Source organism: Glandiceps talaboti, chromosome 1, assembly GCF_964340395.1.
Source record: "Glandiceps talaboti chromosome 1, keGlaTala1.1, whole genome shotgun sequence".
Lineage (NCBI taxonomy): Eukaryota > Metazoa > Hemichordata > Enteropneusta > Spengelidae > Glandiceps > Glandiceps talaboti.
In genome coordinates, this window is record NC_135549.1 from 805,671 (window position 1) to 826,803 (window position 21,133).

The following is a 21,133-nucleotide window of genomic DNA, read 5'->3' on the forward strand; positions in this document are numbered from 1 at the left end:
TAATTATATAAGGATAGTGTTTGTCTCAGTTCACCTAATGCACGCTGTGCTTTCATAACCAAATTTTCAATTGCTAGTTTAAATTTACCACTACTTTGAAAGATAATTCCCAAGTAAGTATAGGATGGTAAGATTTGTACCTTTTCTCCACCTAGGTAGAAATCACTGTCAACCATTCTACCTATCTTATTGAAAATACTATTTTTTTTCTTATTAATATTTACTTTAAGTTTCCATTTCTTACAATAGTTATTTAACTTAACTAGACTATTTTGAAGACCTACATTTGAATAAGATAACTTAACAATATCGTCTGCAACAAGTAGACAATTAGCGTATCAATATGGTGACCAATATATCATACGTCTCAGGACGATCCCAACCTATACCAGCCAATACCAGGTTTGAGTTTTTTGCACGCGACACCAAATTAAAACGACACATCTGTTGCTGTATCTAAGATCGGCCAACATCCATACACATACCTGTGCGAGCACGGCATAGCTTGACTGTCATCACTTCCTTTGGTCTGAGAAAAAGAAGAAGTTGGAATAACAGGTAAAGTATATTTAACTTATAAATTGATTGCAAACTAGTTATAGAGTGTATTGCAATAATGCGTTCAGTGCATATATATGGTAATGTGATCGTCAGACAAGATACTGACATTAATTATAAAAATGATTGTAGAGGGGATTGTAAATCCATCTTACTGAACGAGGGGCATCATGGAACAATAAAGCTAAGATTATGGATATTTATAATCGAATAACGATAGTATGTAATACAAATACGCGTAACGTAAACAACGTATGTGCGTGAAATTGACAGGTGTGAAGTGAGCGGACGATTGTGACTGTATATTTTTGCAATAAAGCTTACTGATGATGTGTATTTTCAGTGTTCACCTCCTTCCTTTGATGTAATAATGTTCAGATTCAACGAGAATATCAATACAAACACTTGAAACCCCAGAAAATCTAGTCTGTCTCACTGTAGAACAACACCATGTCCCCGTACCACTGCCGTTACACGGTAGCTTCCTGGTTTACCTTACATCTACGTTGGTGGCACACTTTCAAAACGAAGCGCGAGCGCGAGCAGACGATCGTTGTTGCGTTGCTCGGAAGGACGAGGAAGCGCTCTCATATTCATATGAAGACAGGGTATGAAATCGCTCCCAAAAAGTCTGGGGACGTGCGTTACCAAAGGGGGGGGGGCAGGGGGGGGGGACACTTTTTACCCAGCATCACAAAGAATTCACAGGGTAACCTAATTTATTATTTTTCATTATATTTCGTATTGGGAGTACTCAAACCTTCATATGAATCAAAATATTGAAAAAAGGCAAAAATGACCCGAGAAGTGAAGCGAGACTAGACGAGACATAGCTTGTACAGCGATCTTGATGGGTGTACAAGGAGGTGCTGAGCTCTAAACAACTTCTTCAGCAACACCACTCGGTTGAAATCTATTGAAACAATCAATCTTTATTACACTCACAATAACACCATCTAATCTGAGTACGGTACAATGAAAGGCAAGGGGGGAAAAGCCTTGTTTATGGAACAATACAGTAAAAGTATATGCTGACTAGACAGATTATCATTTCACCTTGGCTTGTTTACTTTGCAGTAATATCTCAAAGAATTATCAATGAATTTACATGAAACTTACATGTAGTAGAAAGATTAATAATGTAAGGACCCAAGTATGTGTTTATTCACGTGTCTGATGGGATTTTGGTTACATTGTATGGTATGGTGCCAACAAGTCTTGAAAACTATAAACAATGTAGCAGTTAGAGAGACGTCTTTCGAGAAACAATTTTGACCAGCTGTCCTTGATACATCTTGCTTTAGTCTATCAAGAAAACATACATCATTCATCACTGGTCAATAATAAATTGCATGATTTTTTAGGTTAGGTCATCGAATCAACTGCAAATTTTTCCATTTTATTTTAAAATAGTTCTGTGAAAAAAATAAACAAACACTAGTGCTACTGGAGGAAATATAGTAGATGTAAAAGTGGAAGTAAAAGAAATATATTGACATGGGACATGCACAAGAGGAAATATTTAGCAAGATTTTATATAAATGTTGAAATAAAAAAAATTAATATTGATATTTATATAAAGGTTAGAACAAAAATTCTTCATATTGACATGTCACAATATAATGTGATTCTACTTATAATAACTGATCATGAGCCAAAAAAATCATGTTATGCTATATTATTTTTATATATGAATATAATAATTTCAATTTTAATTAGGCCATGACAATTAATATTGTCCAGTATATTATGTACAGAACTGTTTTGTACCTGCAGAAACTTGCTGAGTAATATTTGTTGACAATGGCAATAAGCAAATGAAAATATATATCGATTGCAAAGGTGCATATTTAGACCACAAAAATTATCAACTATGTGGACTCACTGGACAAGTGATAAGTTTTCATAATCTTCAATTCTTTTTTTCACCCCTTCTACCTGTCCTACTAATGTTCAGCTTGGTATAGGAAATGAATAGAGAAACACATGTAGGTTCTAAAAAAAACAAGCGTGCAATACTCCATGGATCTGCTACATGCAGGCTGCAAGAGAAACAAAAAAATATAATTGACAATAAACAAGAAATGGTCAGGCACTACTCAAAATGCTATGATTAAATAAAGTGAAAAAATACAATCAACACACACAATCAATACTGACATAACCTTTTTTTTGCTAGAGCTGTTAATTTACAAAGATTTCACAATGTAGTGTTCTGATGCAGCCAGTGATGACACTAAATTAAATATTTTTACCACTGAAGAATATCATCGACAATTCAAATAAAATTACATCACAAATTACAAATAATGGCAAAAGTGATCAACACATTTTTCTCAACAAGAGACATTTGACTGGTTTTGGTATGTAAATAAAAAGTCTCAAATGTTGGGTGTGAAATCATCAAGGTTTTGAATAAAATTGGCCATTGCATGTTTGATAATATGATATATGGCTTTACACAGACAGACCTTGGACACATTGAAATAGCACCCACCCCTTTTTTCAGGCACAGAACAAAAAAAAAATCTTTTTCAAATGTCAATTTATTTCAATGAATGACCTGCCATTGTACATGCTCAGTCATTTATGATTTACCAATTGAATCTTGCCCTTGTATTTTAGCAAGATATATGGTAAATGTGTGAGAAAAATGGTAACATTTACATACTTCATAACCTACATGTAGAGGCTCTGGCACAGGTAAAAGGAAGGAGACAGAGCTGTAGGAGTGTTGTTTCAGTGTTTTTTGTTAAGGGCGGTAAGTAGGCAAAATCTACCTGAGTTCCCCTTTCATTTTACCAGGATTCCCCATCCCACCACAATCCTTGTAAATAGTATATGGGGTAACTGTCAGTTTTACCAGATTTACTACTTCTTGAATTGTTACCAGGGTTCCAAACCCTTAGCAAACACACTTTCCATTAGAAGAGTACAGGACAAATTTAGTTTCCTCAAGAATGCTGAAATGGGGATTTAATGGATGATGCAGCAAGGCATTGTCTCAGAAGTTGGTTATTTTGGAGCAATCTATTTCGATGAAATAAAATACAGCAAATCAAACTGTCAATTTATGATTAAATTAGGATTATGTTGCTTAACTGACACACACTAGTACTTCAGACTTTCTAGGTGCAAGAAAACCTAGATTTATTCTTAGATATTTTTACACCAAATGTGATTTGTTTTTATTTATTATTATTATTATTATTTTATTTTATTTTTTTTTGGGGGGGGGGTTCATAAACATTTGTGTAAAATTAACACTTCAAGATTGACTGAAAATAGCATTTTATAAAAAAAGAAAAGAAAAAAAGAAATAAACATTACTAACTAGTCTATAGCTGTTTATTGTACGACAAAGAAAAGAAGCACTGAAAATAAACCTCATGAATGGAATGTACTGTTGCACACCAAAAATGCAACAATTGATACTTTTGACACATACTAACAAGTATTTACAAAGTGTTTTACGTGACTGGAAACTTGCAAAAGGCGCGAAAATGAGAATGGCCTAAGTGTCTGTGTGAAGTTAAACCGGTAAATTTATATCAGCCGATACATTTTCTGAACAGGCTCTAGTCTAGAGTGCAAAGTTACTTGCTTCACGCACGGCCCCGGAACCTGTAATAAATTCACGACGAACTTTTACTTGCATATAATAAAGTCACTGTCCCGGCACTACGTTCGCCGGTTTTTCATAAACAAATGTTACAACTATTATTCGGAAAAACTTGACCATAAACAAATATGCTGGATTACAAAATAACTAAGCAATGACTAGACTGAAAGCAACATTTTCAAAACTAATTTACTGCAACTACCACAACATGTTAGGCGTCGGCAAGACGTAATCAAACTCTGAAAACAAGACAGGTAAAAAAATCACTGTAAACATTACCTTGTAACTTGTAAGTGAACTGCTCATATGTAATCACGCACGGTGACCATTGTAATATATTGCAAATGATGAAGCAATGAAGGCATGTTATCGTGGGTTATACTTCCATGGCCTTACCCACAACTTGAAGATAAACAAAGCCGATCGTAACAAGGTCATGGACGTACACCATCGAGGCGAGATTGATCGAAACACACATGTGAACACAGCTATCGTACATTACGGCAATGCCTTCTTTGCGACGAAACAGCAACACGCGGATGTGTAAACGTTGAAATGTGTAAATTTGTATTGCATACCCTGTCTAACAGTCAGGCAGGTGTCAGATCATTGGTCGTCTATATCAAGCTCTATAGACGACCAATGATCAGGTGATGGTGACCACAAGAAGGAACAGATCAAAGTTTAATTTTGTGATAAGATTGTCATACAGGAACAATGGAAAACTAGATGTTGTCATCCCTTTGGAGTACTGTAGTTACTATTAACCAATATTTTCATTCACGTTCAAAAGATGACAACTTTGATGTAGGAAAAACTTAAGGTAATGCAGACTGTACAGTAATTGAAGCTCATCCAAAATGACATAAAATCAATAACTCAGCTGAACGATGCATGCCTGAATTATTATTATATGTCTTCCATATAATAATTATAATTATATAATAATTAATAATTATATAATTATTATATGTCTTCCATATACTCATTTAAAAAATGACTGAAATGAGTCTCTTGGGCTCTTGGACATGTGTACAATGTAGCTGGTACAGGGCTGTAGGAATTACTTGAGTGTGTACAAGCACTACAGTATGCCAAATACAGAGTATACTGGGCCAATTGAGTGTGATTCCTGGATATTTATTTGTCAGAAGAGCTCTCCATACAATACTGGTACTGACATCTGGTAACATTGATAAAGTTGCAATAAAGTTTATTATTATTACTACAATGCTGTTGGCTCAGGCATTCAGCATACCAATGTCATGTGAAGACCAACAACAGTAAATCCAATGGAGAACCCATTTACAAACCAGATTTAAACTGAATGCCTTCCGTAAGGGTGATATTAAGTTTTTTGTTCCTACACATAATAATTGCTGGAATGCAACAACCTTGTTATAGTAGGCTATTAGTACATGATGTACCCCTGAATTGGCAAAAAGGTGCGCCAAACTATAGGAAATCTGAAATGACTTTGTGATATCAATCTATCTACGTAGTGGAAGAGGAGTAATGGCTTTTTCAGTGCACTCGACAGTGTGTCAATACAGAATGAGCTGCATTGCACTGAAGCGATAGCGTGTCATGTGACAGGCATCATCGTCTCCCCCCTCCCCGGCTTTTTGAAATGAAATTATTCAAATTTACAGGGATACGCATAGACATACATACATTTACCCATGCATACAGAACAAATCTATGGATTGCTATTGGTATCATTTGAACATAATGAATTTTAGCTCTATATCTGTTATTTTTGAAGTCCCAGTAAAAGTTAGTTGTCGAAAAATTTGTTCAAATGTGCGTACCTATTCTCAGTACAGGAAAGCTTGACTCGACTTCACTCTGCCTTCGCGATCCCCTACATACCCACGATATGTACACTAGTTTCCACAGCTGATAATAAACACAATTCAAACTGTCGTAACATCGATAGTATGCAGAAACTTTACATACTTTATGGTAAGCATGATACCGTTCTATACTTTGATTCTATACAACTCGTTTACAGCAGCAATACACTTTATGTAACACTCAGTTCAAGAATTTCGCGAAACTTATCGAAATATAACGTACCTTTTATACAAGCAACACGAATACTTTGAACGGTTTAGAACAAAGCCAATCAATGTCGGAAAATTGGGAAATATTTGACCCAATTAAACCACTGAGTAGTGCTGAGTACACTGCCCAACATTGCTACACAGTAACAACATTTACTTATCTCATTGCATTATTGTGATAACATGTTAATACGAATAAATGCACGCGTTCTGGCAGTAAACTCACCCTTAATATCAAAAGATTTATATTTAAAAAGAGAAGAATTTTAATTTTGATCAAAGAAGAGATGGTATGGATTTATCTTGGTGAATTCTCCAGCAAGAATTTTTGGTAGAAAGCTGGTGATTTCACCTGGAAGTTGAAGCTGACCTGGTTTGACCGACGATTTCTCATGCATGCTTTCAGAAACAGAAATACCCGCGACTATCGAAAAAAGTAAAAACAAGATTTTCAATTTTGAAATAGTGAAGAGATGGTATGAAGTTATGTAGGCTAAATCTTTAGTATGATTGCCTGCAGATACGATCTTACGGCCAACCACACATGTAATAATGGGAAGCTTTTGTAGAAAATTGTAGCATAGATCTCACAGTAGGCATTTTTAAGGCCAAGAAAAAAAACAATTGTTTTCTGGTGAGTTTGCATCACTTAAATACCCGGCGATCTTCTTTTTTCTCATGTTTGTCCAGCCAATGCAGACTGCAGATCCAAGGGAAAACAAAAATAACTCTCCCTACATTAATTGCTTCTTCAGGGAAGACGACTGCAGAACTAATCATGAACAATTAAAAAAAAATTTGCGTTGTCACACCACTTTAGGCAACGTTTCCTGACCAGAAACGACAACTTTCTTTTGTGTGCCCACCGCACCTAATTACCGAAAAATACCAATATCTTATTAAAACTGAAAGCTACATCGATAACAATTTCAGGACAGATGCGTTTAGGTATTTCAAATGTATGTACTACATTATATTGAATTTGAAGCGTGCACTATTGAGATATAGCCTAATTACCGAAAACCGTTAATTATTCAAATTGCTCATTAATATTCATGGCATGTTCACCAAAACGTAATCAGTTCTTGCCATTTCATACCCTACGGAACATGTCTACCAAATTTCGTTCGAATTGATACAGCCGGTTTTTTTTAGAAAATGGTGACACAGACACACACACACAGAGACACACAGACCTTCCCCCAAATACATCTCCTTCCTTACGGAAGGAAAAAAGGACCAAAACACTATACTGGTAACTACAGGCCAGTAAGTATCACATGCATTCTGTGTAAAGTATTGGAGACCTTGATAAGAAATGCCATGGAAGAACACTTAGAGAAACACTCGCTCATCAGAGACAGTCAGTATGGGTTCACCAAAGGAAAATCATGTGTGTCAAATGTACATTTGTAACAAAATCAGTGGATAAGGAAACCTGATAGACATAGCATACGTATACTTTAGTAAGGCTTTTGATAAGGTTCCTCATGCAAGATTACAAATGTAGTGTCAAAGCTACAAGCACATGGAGCAACAGGGAAGATCAGTCTATGGATCCAGAACTGGTTAACCGACAGATCACAATGTACAGTATTGAATGGAACTGCATCCCAAGTGGTCAGCTGTCACCGGTGGTGTACCCCAAGGAATCTGTACAAGGACCCATTATATTTTTGATATACATAAATGACATTGATAATGTAGTGCAGTCTTTTATACTAAAGTTTGCAGATGACACAAACTATGTTCGACGGTTAGATCTTGTGGAGATTGTGACAATTTTCAAGAGGATCTGAATAACTTAACTGCATCGGCTGATGGCAAATGTCCTTTAAATGTGGATGAATGTAAAGTTATGCACATTGGTTCATCACATCAATTACACAGTTACACCATGAATGACAAACCACTGCATTCAATAACAGAAGAAAAGGATTTGGGTGTATTGGTTCACAACTCATTGAAAACCAGTCATCATTGTGCAGCTGCAGCCAAAAAAGCAAACAGGACTCTGGGTATCATCAAACGGAACATTTCGCACAGATCAAAATTCATCATCATGAAGTTGTTCAACTCTTTAGTCAGGTCACACATCGAATATGCTATTCAGTTTTGGAACCCACACTATAAAAAGGACACGAACCTCCTTCAATTCAAAGGAGAGCGACAAGGATGATACCAGAACTGAGAAAGTTAAGTTACACAGAGGTGGCCATAGTTCAGTATTTAGACTCCATGTCATATACATAGGATGTATCAAGAGACAAACACTTTATGTTATATTTGAGTATATATATGGCTATTTATTGTTTATGTTTTATTTATGCACATACATTTGTTGTTCAACTTTATTGAAAATATTTTGTTTAATATGACCATCCTTCCATTGCTCCTAAGTGATATCTAACTATTTTATGTAAATTGATTTTAGTACATAGCATAGAAGACAAATATGGATGCAACATTTTATATATTAAAAAAAACTCTGAAGTTTTTAAAAAAACTATATCTCAGCCAGCTGCCAAAGTAGAATGTCAATGATAAAGAGTCACTTGAGAGGAACATGCAACAAATGGAGTGGTTGACAAATGTCAAAAACTCCTCTCCTATTGACATAACAATAACTTTACAACATAAACTCTAAGGCATGCTAGATACTTTCTAGAAATAGTGAGCTGAACACCAGCTGCTAATAATTTTTGGCAAGTTAACTATCATAGAGAAAAAGAGAAATAAACTTTTATATTCTTTTAAACCTTGCATAAATATAAGTATAAATAAATAGATACCTAAAATACTATGACATGAATTAACTTTTAAAGTTACCCTAGAATGTATTGCAGAGAATGAAGTAGTGAACTGAATCACAATGTATGCAACAACTCCAATAAATATTCGACTTGAAATTGTGGCTTGGCTTTGTTCAAGTTATTCATTTACTTTCTCTCTTGGCAGTATATTCAAGTAAATCAAACAAGAACAAGATACAAGACTACACTTTATAGTGTTATTCAATGTCATTCTGTCCAAGTTGTCAGTCTTTACTGTACAATTGTGTACAATTAACTAGTACATTCCAATACAAAATTGTATTGGAACAGTATGTGCAACAATAGCATGTGCAACAACAAACTGTAATTAAGAAGACATTCAACTGCTACACATCAAGGAAATAATACACTATTGAACAGAAATCAAAGACTCAGTTGGACAGCTGATCATGCATGTAGTCTATTAATCAAGTAATTGCAATGATTTTCTTTTAGCTGTATTAGAGATGTTTTTGTGTTCGGATAAAAACTAGGAGCCTCCAAGTCCATGTTTCCTCAAAAATAGAGAAATAGTTTTAAAATAATGGCAAAATATTTTCAAACATGAATATCTAAAGACATGTTGATCATATGCCCACTTCAGAAACACTTGAGCGAAGGACAATGAAATGTTTGATAGAAAAAAGTTCCCAAACATCTCAGTACGTGCCAAAGGGACAGAAACAGTAACATACATTGTTTTAATTTTTGGAAAGAGAATGTCTTGGTAGACACTGTTTTACAGGCACGGTGCTTGGATGGTAATGTGATTAGTATATATGTATTTATGAGTGCGTGTATTGTACAAAAAAATTATCTGATATTTTAAATGGGGGGGGGGGAGTACTTAAAATTTTCCAGGCAGAGGGGGTACTTAAAAATGTTGGGCTATGGCAAGGAGGGGGTACTTAAAAACAAATTTGGGGGTTTGACTAAAAATCTCCTGACCTCTAACCCCCCCCCCCCCCCCAACAACAACAACAACAATTTTTTGTGAAACCAGCCTAAGGAATCTCCAAGTTTTCTATCTGAAAGCTCCAGGGGAATAACAATTCATCGGATCTGTTACTTACCTAAATACCTTATTACATTCCTGTATTTCTTGTTTTCACAGATTAAGTACAATGCCTACCTGTGGAAAGTGCAAGCTGAAAATCAAGTAGGTACCCCAGATAATTTATGAACGAAATATTGATAGTTGTGGTTTTGGCAAAAGTAATCATTGATAGCGAACTGTGGTCTTGGAAAGTTCAATAAGTACATAGTTGAATAAAATTGAAGGGAGAGAGAGAGAGAGAGAGAGAGAGAGAGAGAGAGAGAGAGAGAGAGAGAGAGAGAGAGAGAGAGAGAGAGAGAGAGAGAGAGAGAGAGAGTGTGTGTGTGTGTGTGTGTGTGTGTGTGTGTGAGACTGCATATTTGTGATGACTAGTAAATTTCAAGATATATTATATACTTCATTTATGATTTTTAAATAAAGGGGAACAGTTATTACGGCCTTGGACAAGAAATGGCATCCTCAGTGTTTCACATGTGCTGAATGTAAATCTGAGTGCTGAATGTAAATCTGCCGCCTAAAAGTTGGTCACCCACGGCATACCTTTAAATCCATTGTCTACTCAGGTGCTCTCAGAATTCGTCGCATTTGTAGCAAACCAGAATGGTGCGATAAACGACTTTCAGAACTTAAAAACAAATTTGGGGGTTTGACTAAAAATCTCCTGACCTCTAACCCCCCCCCCCCCCCCCCAACAACAACAACAACAACAATTTTTTGTGAAACCAGCCTAAGGAATCTCCAAGTTTTCTATCTGAAAGCTCCAGGGGAATAACAATTCATCGGATCTGTTACTTACCTAAATACCTTATTACATTCCTGTATTTCTTGTTTTCACAGATTAAGTACAATGCCTACCTGTAGAAAGTGCAAGCTGAAAATCAAGTAGGTACCCCAGATAATTTATGAACGAAATATTGATAGTTGTGGTTTTGGCAAAAGTAATCATTGATAGCGAACTGTGGTCTTGGAAAGTTCAATAAGTACATAGTTGAATAAAATTGAAGGGAGAGAGAGAGAGAGAGAGAGAGAGAGAGAGAGAGAGAGAGAGAGAGAGAGAGAGAGAGAGAGAGAGAGAGAGAGAGAGAGAGAGAGAGAGAGAGAGAGAGAGAGAGAGACTGACTGACTGACTGACTGACTGCATATTTTTGATGACTAGTAAATTTCAAGATATATTATGTACTTCATTTATGATTTTTAAATAGAACGGGAACACTCATTAAGGCCTTGGGCAAGAAATGGCATCCTCAGTGTTTCACATGTTTCACATGTGCTGAATGTAAATCTGAGTTAAGAGGAAAGGCTTTCTTCCAAGGCAAAGACGGACAACCTCTCTGTGAGACGGACTACAAGAAACTTGAAGCAGCCAAGTGTGAGAAGTGCAAGGATCCTGTTATTGGGGTAAGTGTGTTGATTTAGTTATCAAAGCAAGTTAGTGACAATAGTTGAAGGTAAAATTTCGTTCAGGGATTTTAAGAACCTTGAGGTGTGTGGGAATTCTTTTGGGAGGGTGGGATGCATGTAATTTTTTTTCAATACGAAAGTGACCAATTACCACAAAAATATTGAGATAGCTGAACTATGTCTAAGGTCGTGTGTGGATTTGAGACTTGTTTTACTCAGTGCATGGGATGGCGTTATCACATCTACTGTAACAACCTGTGAAACTCGCAATGTACGTATATATATATATATATATATATATATATATATATATATATATATATATATATATATATATATATATATATATATATATATATATATATGTATATATATATGTATATATATATTCTAAAGAATAAGGATGTAATAAGTCGTTACTCAGAGTTTCACGCTTCAAGCGATCTTCAGATATACGATATGTAAATGGATGACAATCAAAGAGGCTATTTGAAAATTAACAAGTAAATTATAACCATAATTTGTAACATTTATCTATTTATCTTCAATAGGAGATTGTGTGTGCTCTTGGAGGAAAATGGCATCCTAAATGCTTTGTTTGCACGGAATGTAAGAAACCTTTTAAGGATGGCAGCTTTAGTGTGAATGAGGGTAAACCCTATTGTACGAAAGGTAAAGTCTATTTATTTAGCATATATATATATATATATATATATATATATATATATATATATATATATATATTAGGCGCATTCGTTGGAAAGAGTTCTTTTTCGACCAATCTTCTGAATCACCAATGAGCCTCCCCCCGTCACTGTACATTCATTCCAACCGTAACCCACCACTAAATCGTAACAATGCACTTGGGTGTTATCCGGCATAAAAACGTATATCGCACGATCAGAAGTCATGAGGAGCCAGATATTAGGAGTAATCTTAATTTACAACAACGCAGAGCTCTCACATCTTTGAAAGATGATAATTCTATTGTGAACGGCCGGGCAGACAAGGGAGGGGCCACAGTGATATGGAATGCGGCAGACTACGAGAAGGAATGCGTCTCCCAAGTATTGAACACATCTGCGTATGAAAGCGTAGCATCTGACCAATCAACGAACGTCTACAGCCAACTCCTCGACTTGATATCATCTTTTAATTTGTCAGATAAGGAAACTGAAGCTATTTTAAACTGGCCTAATCGTAAAGGTGCCGACTTCTACATCCTCGGTAAAATCCATAAGATCAAAGCTCCAGGTGATTTACCTCCGGGACGACCAATATGCAGCCAGGTGGGAGCCCCTACACCCTATCTGTATTGCACAGAACTAGTAAAAGACACCACAAGCTTCCTTAATCATGTTGAACAACTTAACACAATGGCCCCACTGCCTTTCAAACACATATTAGCTATGGATGTAGTTGCGCTCTACCCAATATTGACATCGATGAAGGCATCGCAGCAGTAGAAGACGCCTTGCGCACATGTTCAGATACCAATCAACAAGACATCAAAAACATAGCGTTATTAGCCAGATTCATTTTAGAGAACAACTTCTTCACATTCAATGGTAAATACTTCAGGCAGGTCTCAGGTACAGCTATGGAGACACCATTTGCCGTTTCGTATGCAAATATATACATGAGTTGGTGGATGAGAAAATATTACTTTACCATACCAAATCATCCAGAAGTAACTGATCGGTTCATCGCTGATCTCGCTGCCTTCTCAACAGCTACCAAGAAAGAGCTACATGTTTTTCTAAACCAACTCAACAACCGCCACCAGAAAATTAAATTCACCGCAGAAATAAGCTCAACCTGCATTGCATTCCTCGACGTCAATATACACCTAGACAACAATAAATTAGAAACGGATCTCTACAGTAAACCCATCGCTTCCCATCGTTATCTGCCGCCTAAAAGTTGTCACCCACGGCATACCTTTAAATCCATTGTCTACTCAGGTGCTCTCAGAATTCGTCGCATTTGTAGCAAACCAGAATGGTGCGATAAACGACTTTCAGAATTTCACATCTTCCTCAAGAACAGTGGTTTTTCTGAAAAATGTATCAACTCACAGTTTGCTCGTGCCTCCATCCCTAATCGCACCAAATTGCTACAATACCAACAGAAAACTCCAACGAATAGAGTGCCCTGGGTTACAACGTACGACCTTCGCCAACCAGATCTTCAGAAAATTAGTGCCGAAAATCAAATTATACTACAGTCTTCAACTCGTATGCAACAAGTCATGCCGGAACCACCAGTCATTGCCTACAGAAAACCAGCAACAATTGGCGACATTCTTCATCAAAACCGGTTAAAACACGCAAAGTCAGAGCAAGTTACTTGGGGTTGCAAACCTTGCAAAACACCAAGATGCGCCTGTTGCTCAATTATTCAAGACACCAAAGTTTTCACATCGACAGTCACGGGGAAAAAGCTATCACATCAAGGATGACGTCAATTGTAAGTCATGTAATGTAATATATGCAATAACATGCCGTACCTGCAACATAAAATACAACGGTCAAACTACTCAACATTTCCACAAACGAATCAATGGACACCGCTCGAACATAAGAACTAATAGAAAAGACAGAAGTCCTTATGTTGTACCTCATTTCCGGATGCCAGGACACACTATATCCGAAAACGCATTTGCAGCTACAATCATTTGCCATATACCAACACCAGACATTGATACAATGAAACAAACGGAAAGCATCTGGATACACAGAGCAAGATCGATGTACCCACAAGGAATTAATGATTAAGAACCAACAGGAATCCCAGACTAGTCTATACCAGTATTATACAATTGCACTGCACTCTCTTTTAGTCACGTGTTTATCAAGTTCTCTTTTGTTTATAACATACATGCGCAGTTACTCTAGGTTTGTCATGTAGTTATAGTAACAGCTGAGCTTGATGAACGTGTGCAAGTCACATTGAAACGTTGCTCATCGCTTCACATCTTGGGATTGGAAGTAAGGCCGACTTTTGAACTATTTCATCTCTTCTAGTCACTATTTTGGTGTGTGTGTATATATATATATATATATATATATATATATATATATTTACAAATGACAAATTACAACTTTTTCGTCAGAATAAAATATAAATGATTTGACTTGAACATCTTTTGTGATAATTAATAAACCTGTATCTGTTCGGACGTAATAAATGGTTGTAGAAACGAGGACTAACTCTGTGTACCAACCAAAATTGTGTTAGTTTGTTGCATTTCACACAGTGTGGTCATCTCGTTGTAATATATACAATGCATTATTCTCGCAGATTACGAGAAGAAGTTCCTCGGTGGCAAAAAGAAACCCGAAAAGTGCAAGGGATGTAAGGATAAGATTGAAACCCAATGGGTAGAGGCTATCGGACATTCATGGCATCCTGGATGTTTTGTATGTAAGGTGTGCACAACTATATTGTTCTGATATTCAAAACTGTAATTATTAAAGACTAATTTTATTAACCATGACATTATTGTCATCACCAGCAATAGTAGTGACAGCAACAGCTGCAATAAAAGACGACGACAATTATGATGACAACGATTTTGAAGTTGTTTCTAATGATGATGATGATGATGATGATGATAGTGGTGACGATGATGATGATGATGATAGTTGTTGTTGTGGTGGTGGTGGTGACGATAATGATGATGATGATGATGATGATGATGATAGTTGTGATGATGGTGATGATGATGATATATTGTATGTAGATATCATTAACCAGCAACTATTAAGTGACACATACACATGTCTTTTCAGGGATGCAAACTTCCTCTGCTAGCAGGCCCCTTTTACAAGAAGGATGATATAAAGCCCTACTGTGAGAACTGCATGTCCCGCCAATCCACATATAGAGATGATGTATAAAATACTGCATTGGTTTGCACATCATAGAGGCATTAGTTAACGCTACACGGTAGAAGACAGGTAGATGGACAATAGTTGGGGCCAATTATACTTAAAACTATATACTTACGTTATAATTCAGAAAATGTCTTCTTCTTTTCAGCTCACAGTAAATCGTAATCTTATGATTAATTTTTTGTTTCTTTTATGTTTATTATGTATTAGACTCTCAGCACTCCGTGTTTTTTTAACTGAAATATAAATCATTTTTATACAATGATGAACAAAGTACGAAAACAACCAAACCATCACCAGATGAAACATATTAATGGTGCTACTAGTATATCCTGCACAAAGAGGGCGATCTTTAACCGCTGATTTGAGAGTTGTCAATAAGCGACTTATGTTTGAGGGTTGATATTTTAGTGTCAAATTGCAATTTTTATAGTTCCTCCGCTTAGTATAACAGTAATGCATAAAGATATATTGAAATGAAAAATATATTATATTCAAAGATAATGCTGATACCCAGTACTGTAATTATTAAAGTTATGACGTCATTTCTTAGTAAAATGGATCCAGTGTAATTTCCGATGTTAATAAATGTAAATAAAGATGAATGTACTCTTTATCAAATGAGAATTGATTTATAAGAATGTCTTATACTTGCCATCATATTCCAAAGAATGAAAACAGCAATCCTTATATGGGAGATTCGTCTGACTACTTGGGTCAGAAGTCATTGGTGGCCATATTTCAAAGAATTTTTAAACAATTACCCTAATATAAACTTATAACAGCTGTTTCATTAAAATAGGCAATGATTTATTTTGTGTTACATTTAAATGGGGACGTGGGGAATATAGTAGACTCACATCTATTTTAGCAATTCACAACAAGGGTAACCCTGAAGACGTGGGGAATACAGTAGACCCACATCTATTTTACCAATTCACAACAAGGGTAACCCTGAAGACGTGGGGAATACAGTAGACCCACATCTATTTTACCAATTCACAACATGGGTAACCCTGAAGACATGGGGAATATAGAAGACCCACATCTATTTTACCAATTCACAACAAGGGTAACCCTGAAGACGTGGGGAATACAGTAGACCCACATCTATTTTACCAATTCACAACAAGGGTAACCAAGAAGACGTGGGGAATATAGTAGACCCACATCTATTTTACCAATTCACAACATGGGTAACCAAGAAGACGTGGGGAATATAGTAGACCCACATCTATTTTACCAATTCACGACATGGGTAACCCTGAAGACATGGGGAATATAGAAGACCCACATCTATTTTACCAATTCACAACAAGGGTAACCCTGAAGACGTGGGGAATATAGTAGACCCACATCTATTTTACCAATTCACGACATGGGTAACCCTGAAGACATGGGGAATATAGAAGACCCACATCTATTTTACCAATTCACAACAAGGGTAACCCTGAAGACGTGGGGAATACAGTAGACCCACATCTATTTTACCAATTCACAACAAGGGTAACCCTGAAGACGTGGGGAATACAGTAGACCCACATCTATTTTACCAATTCACAACATGGGTAACTGTGAAGACGTGGGGAATATTTAATATAGTAGATCCACATATATTTTACCAATTCACAACAAGGGTAACCAAGAAGACGTGGGGAATATAGTAGACCCACATCTATTTTACCAATTCACAACGACGGTACCCCTGAAGACGTGGGGAATATATTAGACCCACATCTATTTTACCAATTCACAACAAGGGTAACCCTAAAGACGTGGGGAATATAGTAGATCCACATCTATTTTACCAAAATATTTGAGAAATTAGTCAATGAACAAACAAAATGTATGTGTCTACACTCAAGGGACACCTACCTGTTTACAGTTGACACACGTAAGACATTCTAAGAATCATACATAGACACCAATGTACACCCTAACTTATAATGATATAAATTTATCTTTTATTCAGTATGTAAATAATGCTATGTACATAATATCTGCACAGAATACAGAAACAGGTTAATTATAGATATTTTAGTCTATCAATTTATGGCAACTAAAAAATACAGGGAGGGGGGGGGGGAATTCTTTTTTGACAACTTTGTGTAAATGGTGTCATCTCAATGTAGCTGCTGCACACATTTGTAACTCTTAAGATACACGTAGGTCTAACACATGAAACTAACCACAACCATCCATTTTGCTTTCTCAAGAAAGAAAATTGAGAAGAATGTTAAGTTTTGATCTAATTCTTGCAATTAGCATATGAATTGGCCTCTTGGACATACTAGTATTTCAATTTTTCTCTTTAACATTCAGACATGGACCCTAATGACTATGACTATACAAATATTGACATCTATGAAGCCATCGATATATTTTGTATTTGTTTATTCAAACAACATTTACAAAAAGTAGACTTCATGTGGTCTCATATATAAGCAGGGTGATATGCAGATTTTCACTTGTAATAGTTAAACACACCCTTCCTTAAAAAATATGGTTGTCTCTTGTTCACTCAGATTGCACAAATTATCGTAGTATTGTTATACATGTATTTCACTATACATACACTTCTTTCTTTAGCTGTAGGTTTACTGCCCTTGGCAAATTCTACAACTTGTCTAGTTTGAATTAGAAGACATTGATGCTAATGCTAAGGACAATGATGCACAACTTTTTATTGGAATTGAAGGATAAGTGATCAGTTATGATAAAAAAGTGTCACATTTCAGTAAACTAAATGTACACATTTGATACATTTTGAAAGTATTCATGGTAGAAATTTTACACATTTCAGTAAACTAAATATACACATTTGATACATTTTGAAAGTATTCACGGTAGAAATTTTTTATACATTTCAGAGTATTTATCGTGGAAATGTACATTTTTAGTTAAATACTGTTAAAAATTGACATTTGCAACAGTGTTCCAACAAAATAAAACCCATAGCAACTGATATCTGAAATGATAACAATGATGGTGAAACCGTCAGTTATCTAATACCTGTGAGGAAAAAGTTTGCAGTAAGTTTTGAAACTCAAGGAGAAGCCAAATAATGAACAATGGTTAATTTCAACTCATGATTCATTTATTAAAGTAAAAAAAGAAGAAGCAGTAGTTTGTGTATATTTTACAGACACCAACTATCTATTCCCTGATGTTCTACATGTATGTGTTATACAACATAACATTATGTGAAATGTTAATTTCAACTATGGACGGAACTGTTACCAGTTTCAATTGTAATGAATGTAATATGTGTGATATGAAATACATTTTATTCATGCTATTTCATGAAACTGGCTTTGGCAAAAAATGTTTATGCCTATGTACACTAAACACTTGAAGTATGTACAAGTTGTTATAATTATAACAATTCAATTTGAAGTATGTACTTTCATTTTTATTAACATAATTATTTTGACAACAAACAGTATCATAATTACTTTGATTACAAACTGCTAGACACTTTCAGCATAAATCATGATAAAACTAATCTCCCTTCCCCCTCATCATCTCTGCAAGTCCACACTGTTACCTTGGTGATACTATTGTCATTTGACAGGTTTGAGGTTTGATAGAACCGTCCTCCTCACATTTAATCACAGTTCTGACAACTTTCTCTTTTCTTGGTGTCTGTTTAACAGACGGACCCAAACGTTTTATGTTCTTGGCGGGTGGGAAGCGAAAATTAGGTTTGTTGAAGTCTTGTAGGTTTTGAGTGATCCTAACAGCATCTGCTTGGTATGCTTTGATGAAGGTACTACTTCTAGGAATGGGCTCAGGTGATGCTATGTAGCGTGCATGCTGTGGTAGCTGCAGTGGTGTAGGAGTGACTACGCTATCTCGTGAACAATGACACAGAATGGCAGACTCGGAAGAATGAAGTTTGATGCCGTTGACATGACCACAGCGAGGACAAGATTTACCCCAAGAACCATCTACCGGACTAAGGCCACCTGTAAAGAGCATAGGAAAGTGCAAAGGGCCAAGTGGTTAATGGAAAATGCATGCTTGGATAGGATATTTTGCAATTTAAACATCAAGAAATGAAAAGGAGGTGTCAATCTATAAAACAGAACACTATGAGAAAACCACTACAAAATGATTTAACAAAGTGAAGACACAGTGTGGTACATATGGCAACCTTAAAGCATCCAAAGATTGAGTGTTGTAAGGTCAAAGGTTAGTGGGGTCACAGTGAGGTCACAATGTGTATGAGTGTGTGCCAGGATGGGTGAGTGTGTTGCTACAACAAATACAAATGGTGATTGACAGTGACAGCCTACACTGCATGTGTGTGGATCAACATAAAAACAGTGTGTGTGTGTGTGTGCGGATGGGTGAAAAAACAGTGAATACATTGGTTAATCTGAAATAAAAGTGATGTCAAGTTAGTCTAATTACTTGTACTTGATCTAACCCTGATAGACAAATTTTGTCACTAATCATTTGGATTATCTTTCAATCAATATGCTAGACTCTCTCACAGTCCTCGAAGCTTCACATAAATAGCTAAAACTTGGGTTGTTTTGTATGTATCTACTGCATAATTGTACTCATATACATGTACTAGTATCCCAGTATCCCTAGCTCTGTACTGTGCGCCCTCATCGATCACATAGAGTTTAACATTTTGTTGATGTGTTAGGCGAAGCTCCAAGCTTCGAGCTTCACCTAACACATCAACAAAAGGTTAGCCCTATGTGATCGATGAGGGCGCACAGTACAGGGCTAGGGATACTGGGATACTAGTATATGAGTACAATTATGCAGTAGATACATTCAAAACAACCCAAGTTTTAGCTATTTATGCGAAGCTTCGAGGACTGTGAGAGAGTCTATCAATATGCCTGATATCAAAACTTGCATTCTTTTGTTTATTTAATGAAAAGTTGTGTTTTGAGTCAACCTGTCTATATTTAGGTGTAGAATACAAGAAACCAGACTATGAAGAAGAACCAGCTATATTTGGCTGAGTGTCCTCTCTCTCACCAGTTTTACGCAAAGAGAATCTAAAAGGTACAATCCAGGGGTCTTTATAAGACACTGGATAAAAATTGAAAAAATCAAACAACAAAAATGAAGAAATGAATTTTCAGATGATAGTAAATGAAATTGAGTTAGTACATGATATTGTTATTGTATATAGGTCTAAACCCACTCTCCCAGTCACCATCTTAGCCAGCTCACTAATTTCTTCTTTCATATGGTCCATCTGCTCTTTTATTTTTTTATGTCTCACTCGATGCTATGAACAGAAAAAAATTTGGAATTTTCGTTTATTAATCAGAATCAATACACAAATAGAAAATATAATCCCAACAAAAAAAAAAACTTGATTTCACACAAATATTAGAAATTATGATTGGAACTGTTTAGGTCAAAATAAAATCGAACTTAAAAAGTGAGTTGGGTTAATTGAAACAAACAGAATGAATCAGTTGATTGTCACTGCAAATATTAATTGTTTGTGTTCAAAAAACCCTCGGGATACCAAATAAATAACAATTTACCTGAGCTAGCAGCATGTTACCTTTGTTTGGTGAATTTGTGAAAGGGAAAAATAACCAAAATTTATGATTAAATCATCAGAAATTAAATCAAAATGTTGAGAGCAGGAACCAAAGAGAAATTTGCTAAAGTTGAGCCAAGATGGTTGCTAGGAATATCATGGTTGAAATAGTGTTGTATAGATTTGTGTGTACACT

General features: G+C 35.8%; 1 protein-coding gene across 2 annotated transcripts; it reads left to right on the forward strand.

The window, feature by feature from the left end:
* The first annotated feature begins 451 nt into the window (after positions 1-451).
* Positions 452-19,925, forward strand: LOC144436393 (transforming growth factor beta-1-induced transcript 1 protein-like). 2 transcript variants are annotated; one of them, XM_078125199.1, is made up of 7 exons: positions 452-558; positions 10,174-10,218; positions 10,954-10,998; positions 11,319-11,514; positions 12,069-12,189; positions 14,821-14,948; positions 19,183-19,925. In XM_078125199.1, exons 2-7 carry the CDS (start codon positions 10,184-10,186, stop codon positions 19,219-19,221), a joined length of 564 nt encoding a protein of 187 aa, XP_077981325.1. In that variant the 5' UTR covers positions 452-558; positions 10,174-10,183; the 3' UTR covers positions 19,222-19,925. The 2 variants fall into 2 exon arrangements, with proteins under 2 accessions (XP_077981325.1, XP_077981317.1); XM_078125191.1 differs by lacking the exon at positions 19,183-19,925 and adding an exon at positions 15,312-15,986.
* The last annotated feature ends 1,208 nt before the right edge of the window (positions 19,926-21,133 follow it).

Excerpts from the sequence above, each read along its gene's own strand:
- LOC144436393 (XM_078125191.1), top strand. The coding sequence starts at position 10,184 with ATGCCTACCTGTGGAAAGTGCAAGCTGAAAATCAA. Across the intron at positions 10,219-10,953 it reads AAGTGCAAGCTGAAAATCAA|ATTAAGTACAATGCCTACCT; the intron begins GTAGGTACCCCA and ends TTGTTTTCACAG. Across the intron at positions 11,515-12,068 it reads GCAAGGATCCTGTTATTGGG|GAGATTGTGTGTGCTCTTGG; the intron begins GTAAGTGTGTTG and ends TATCTTCAATAG.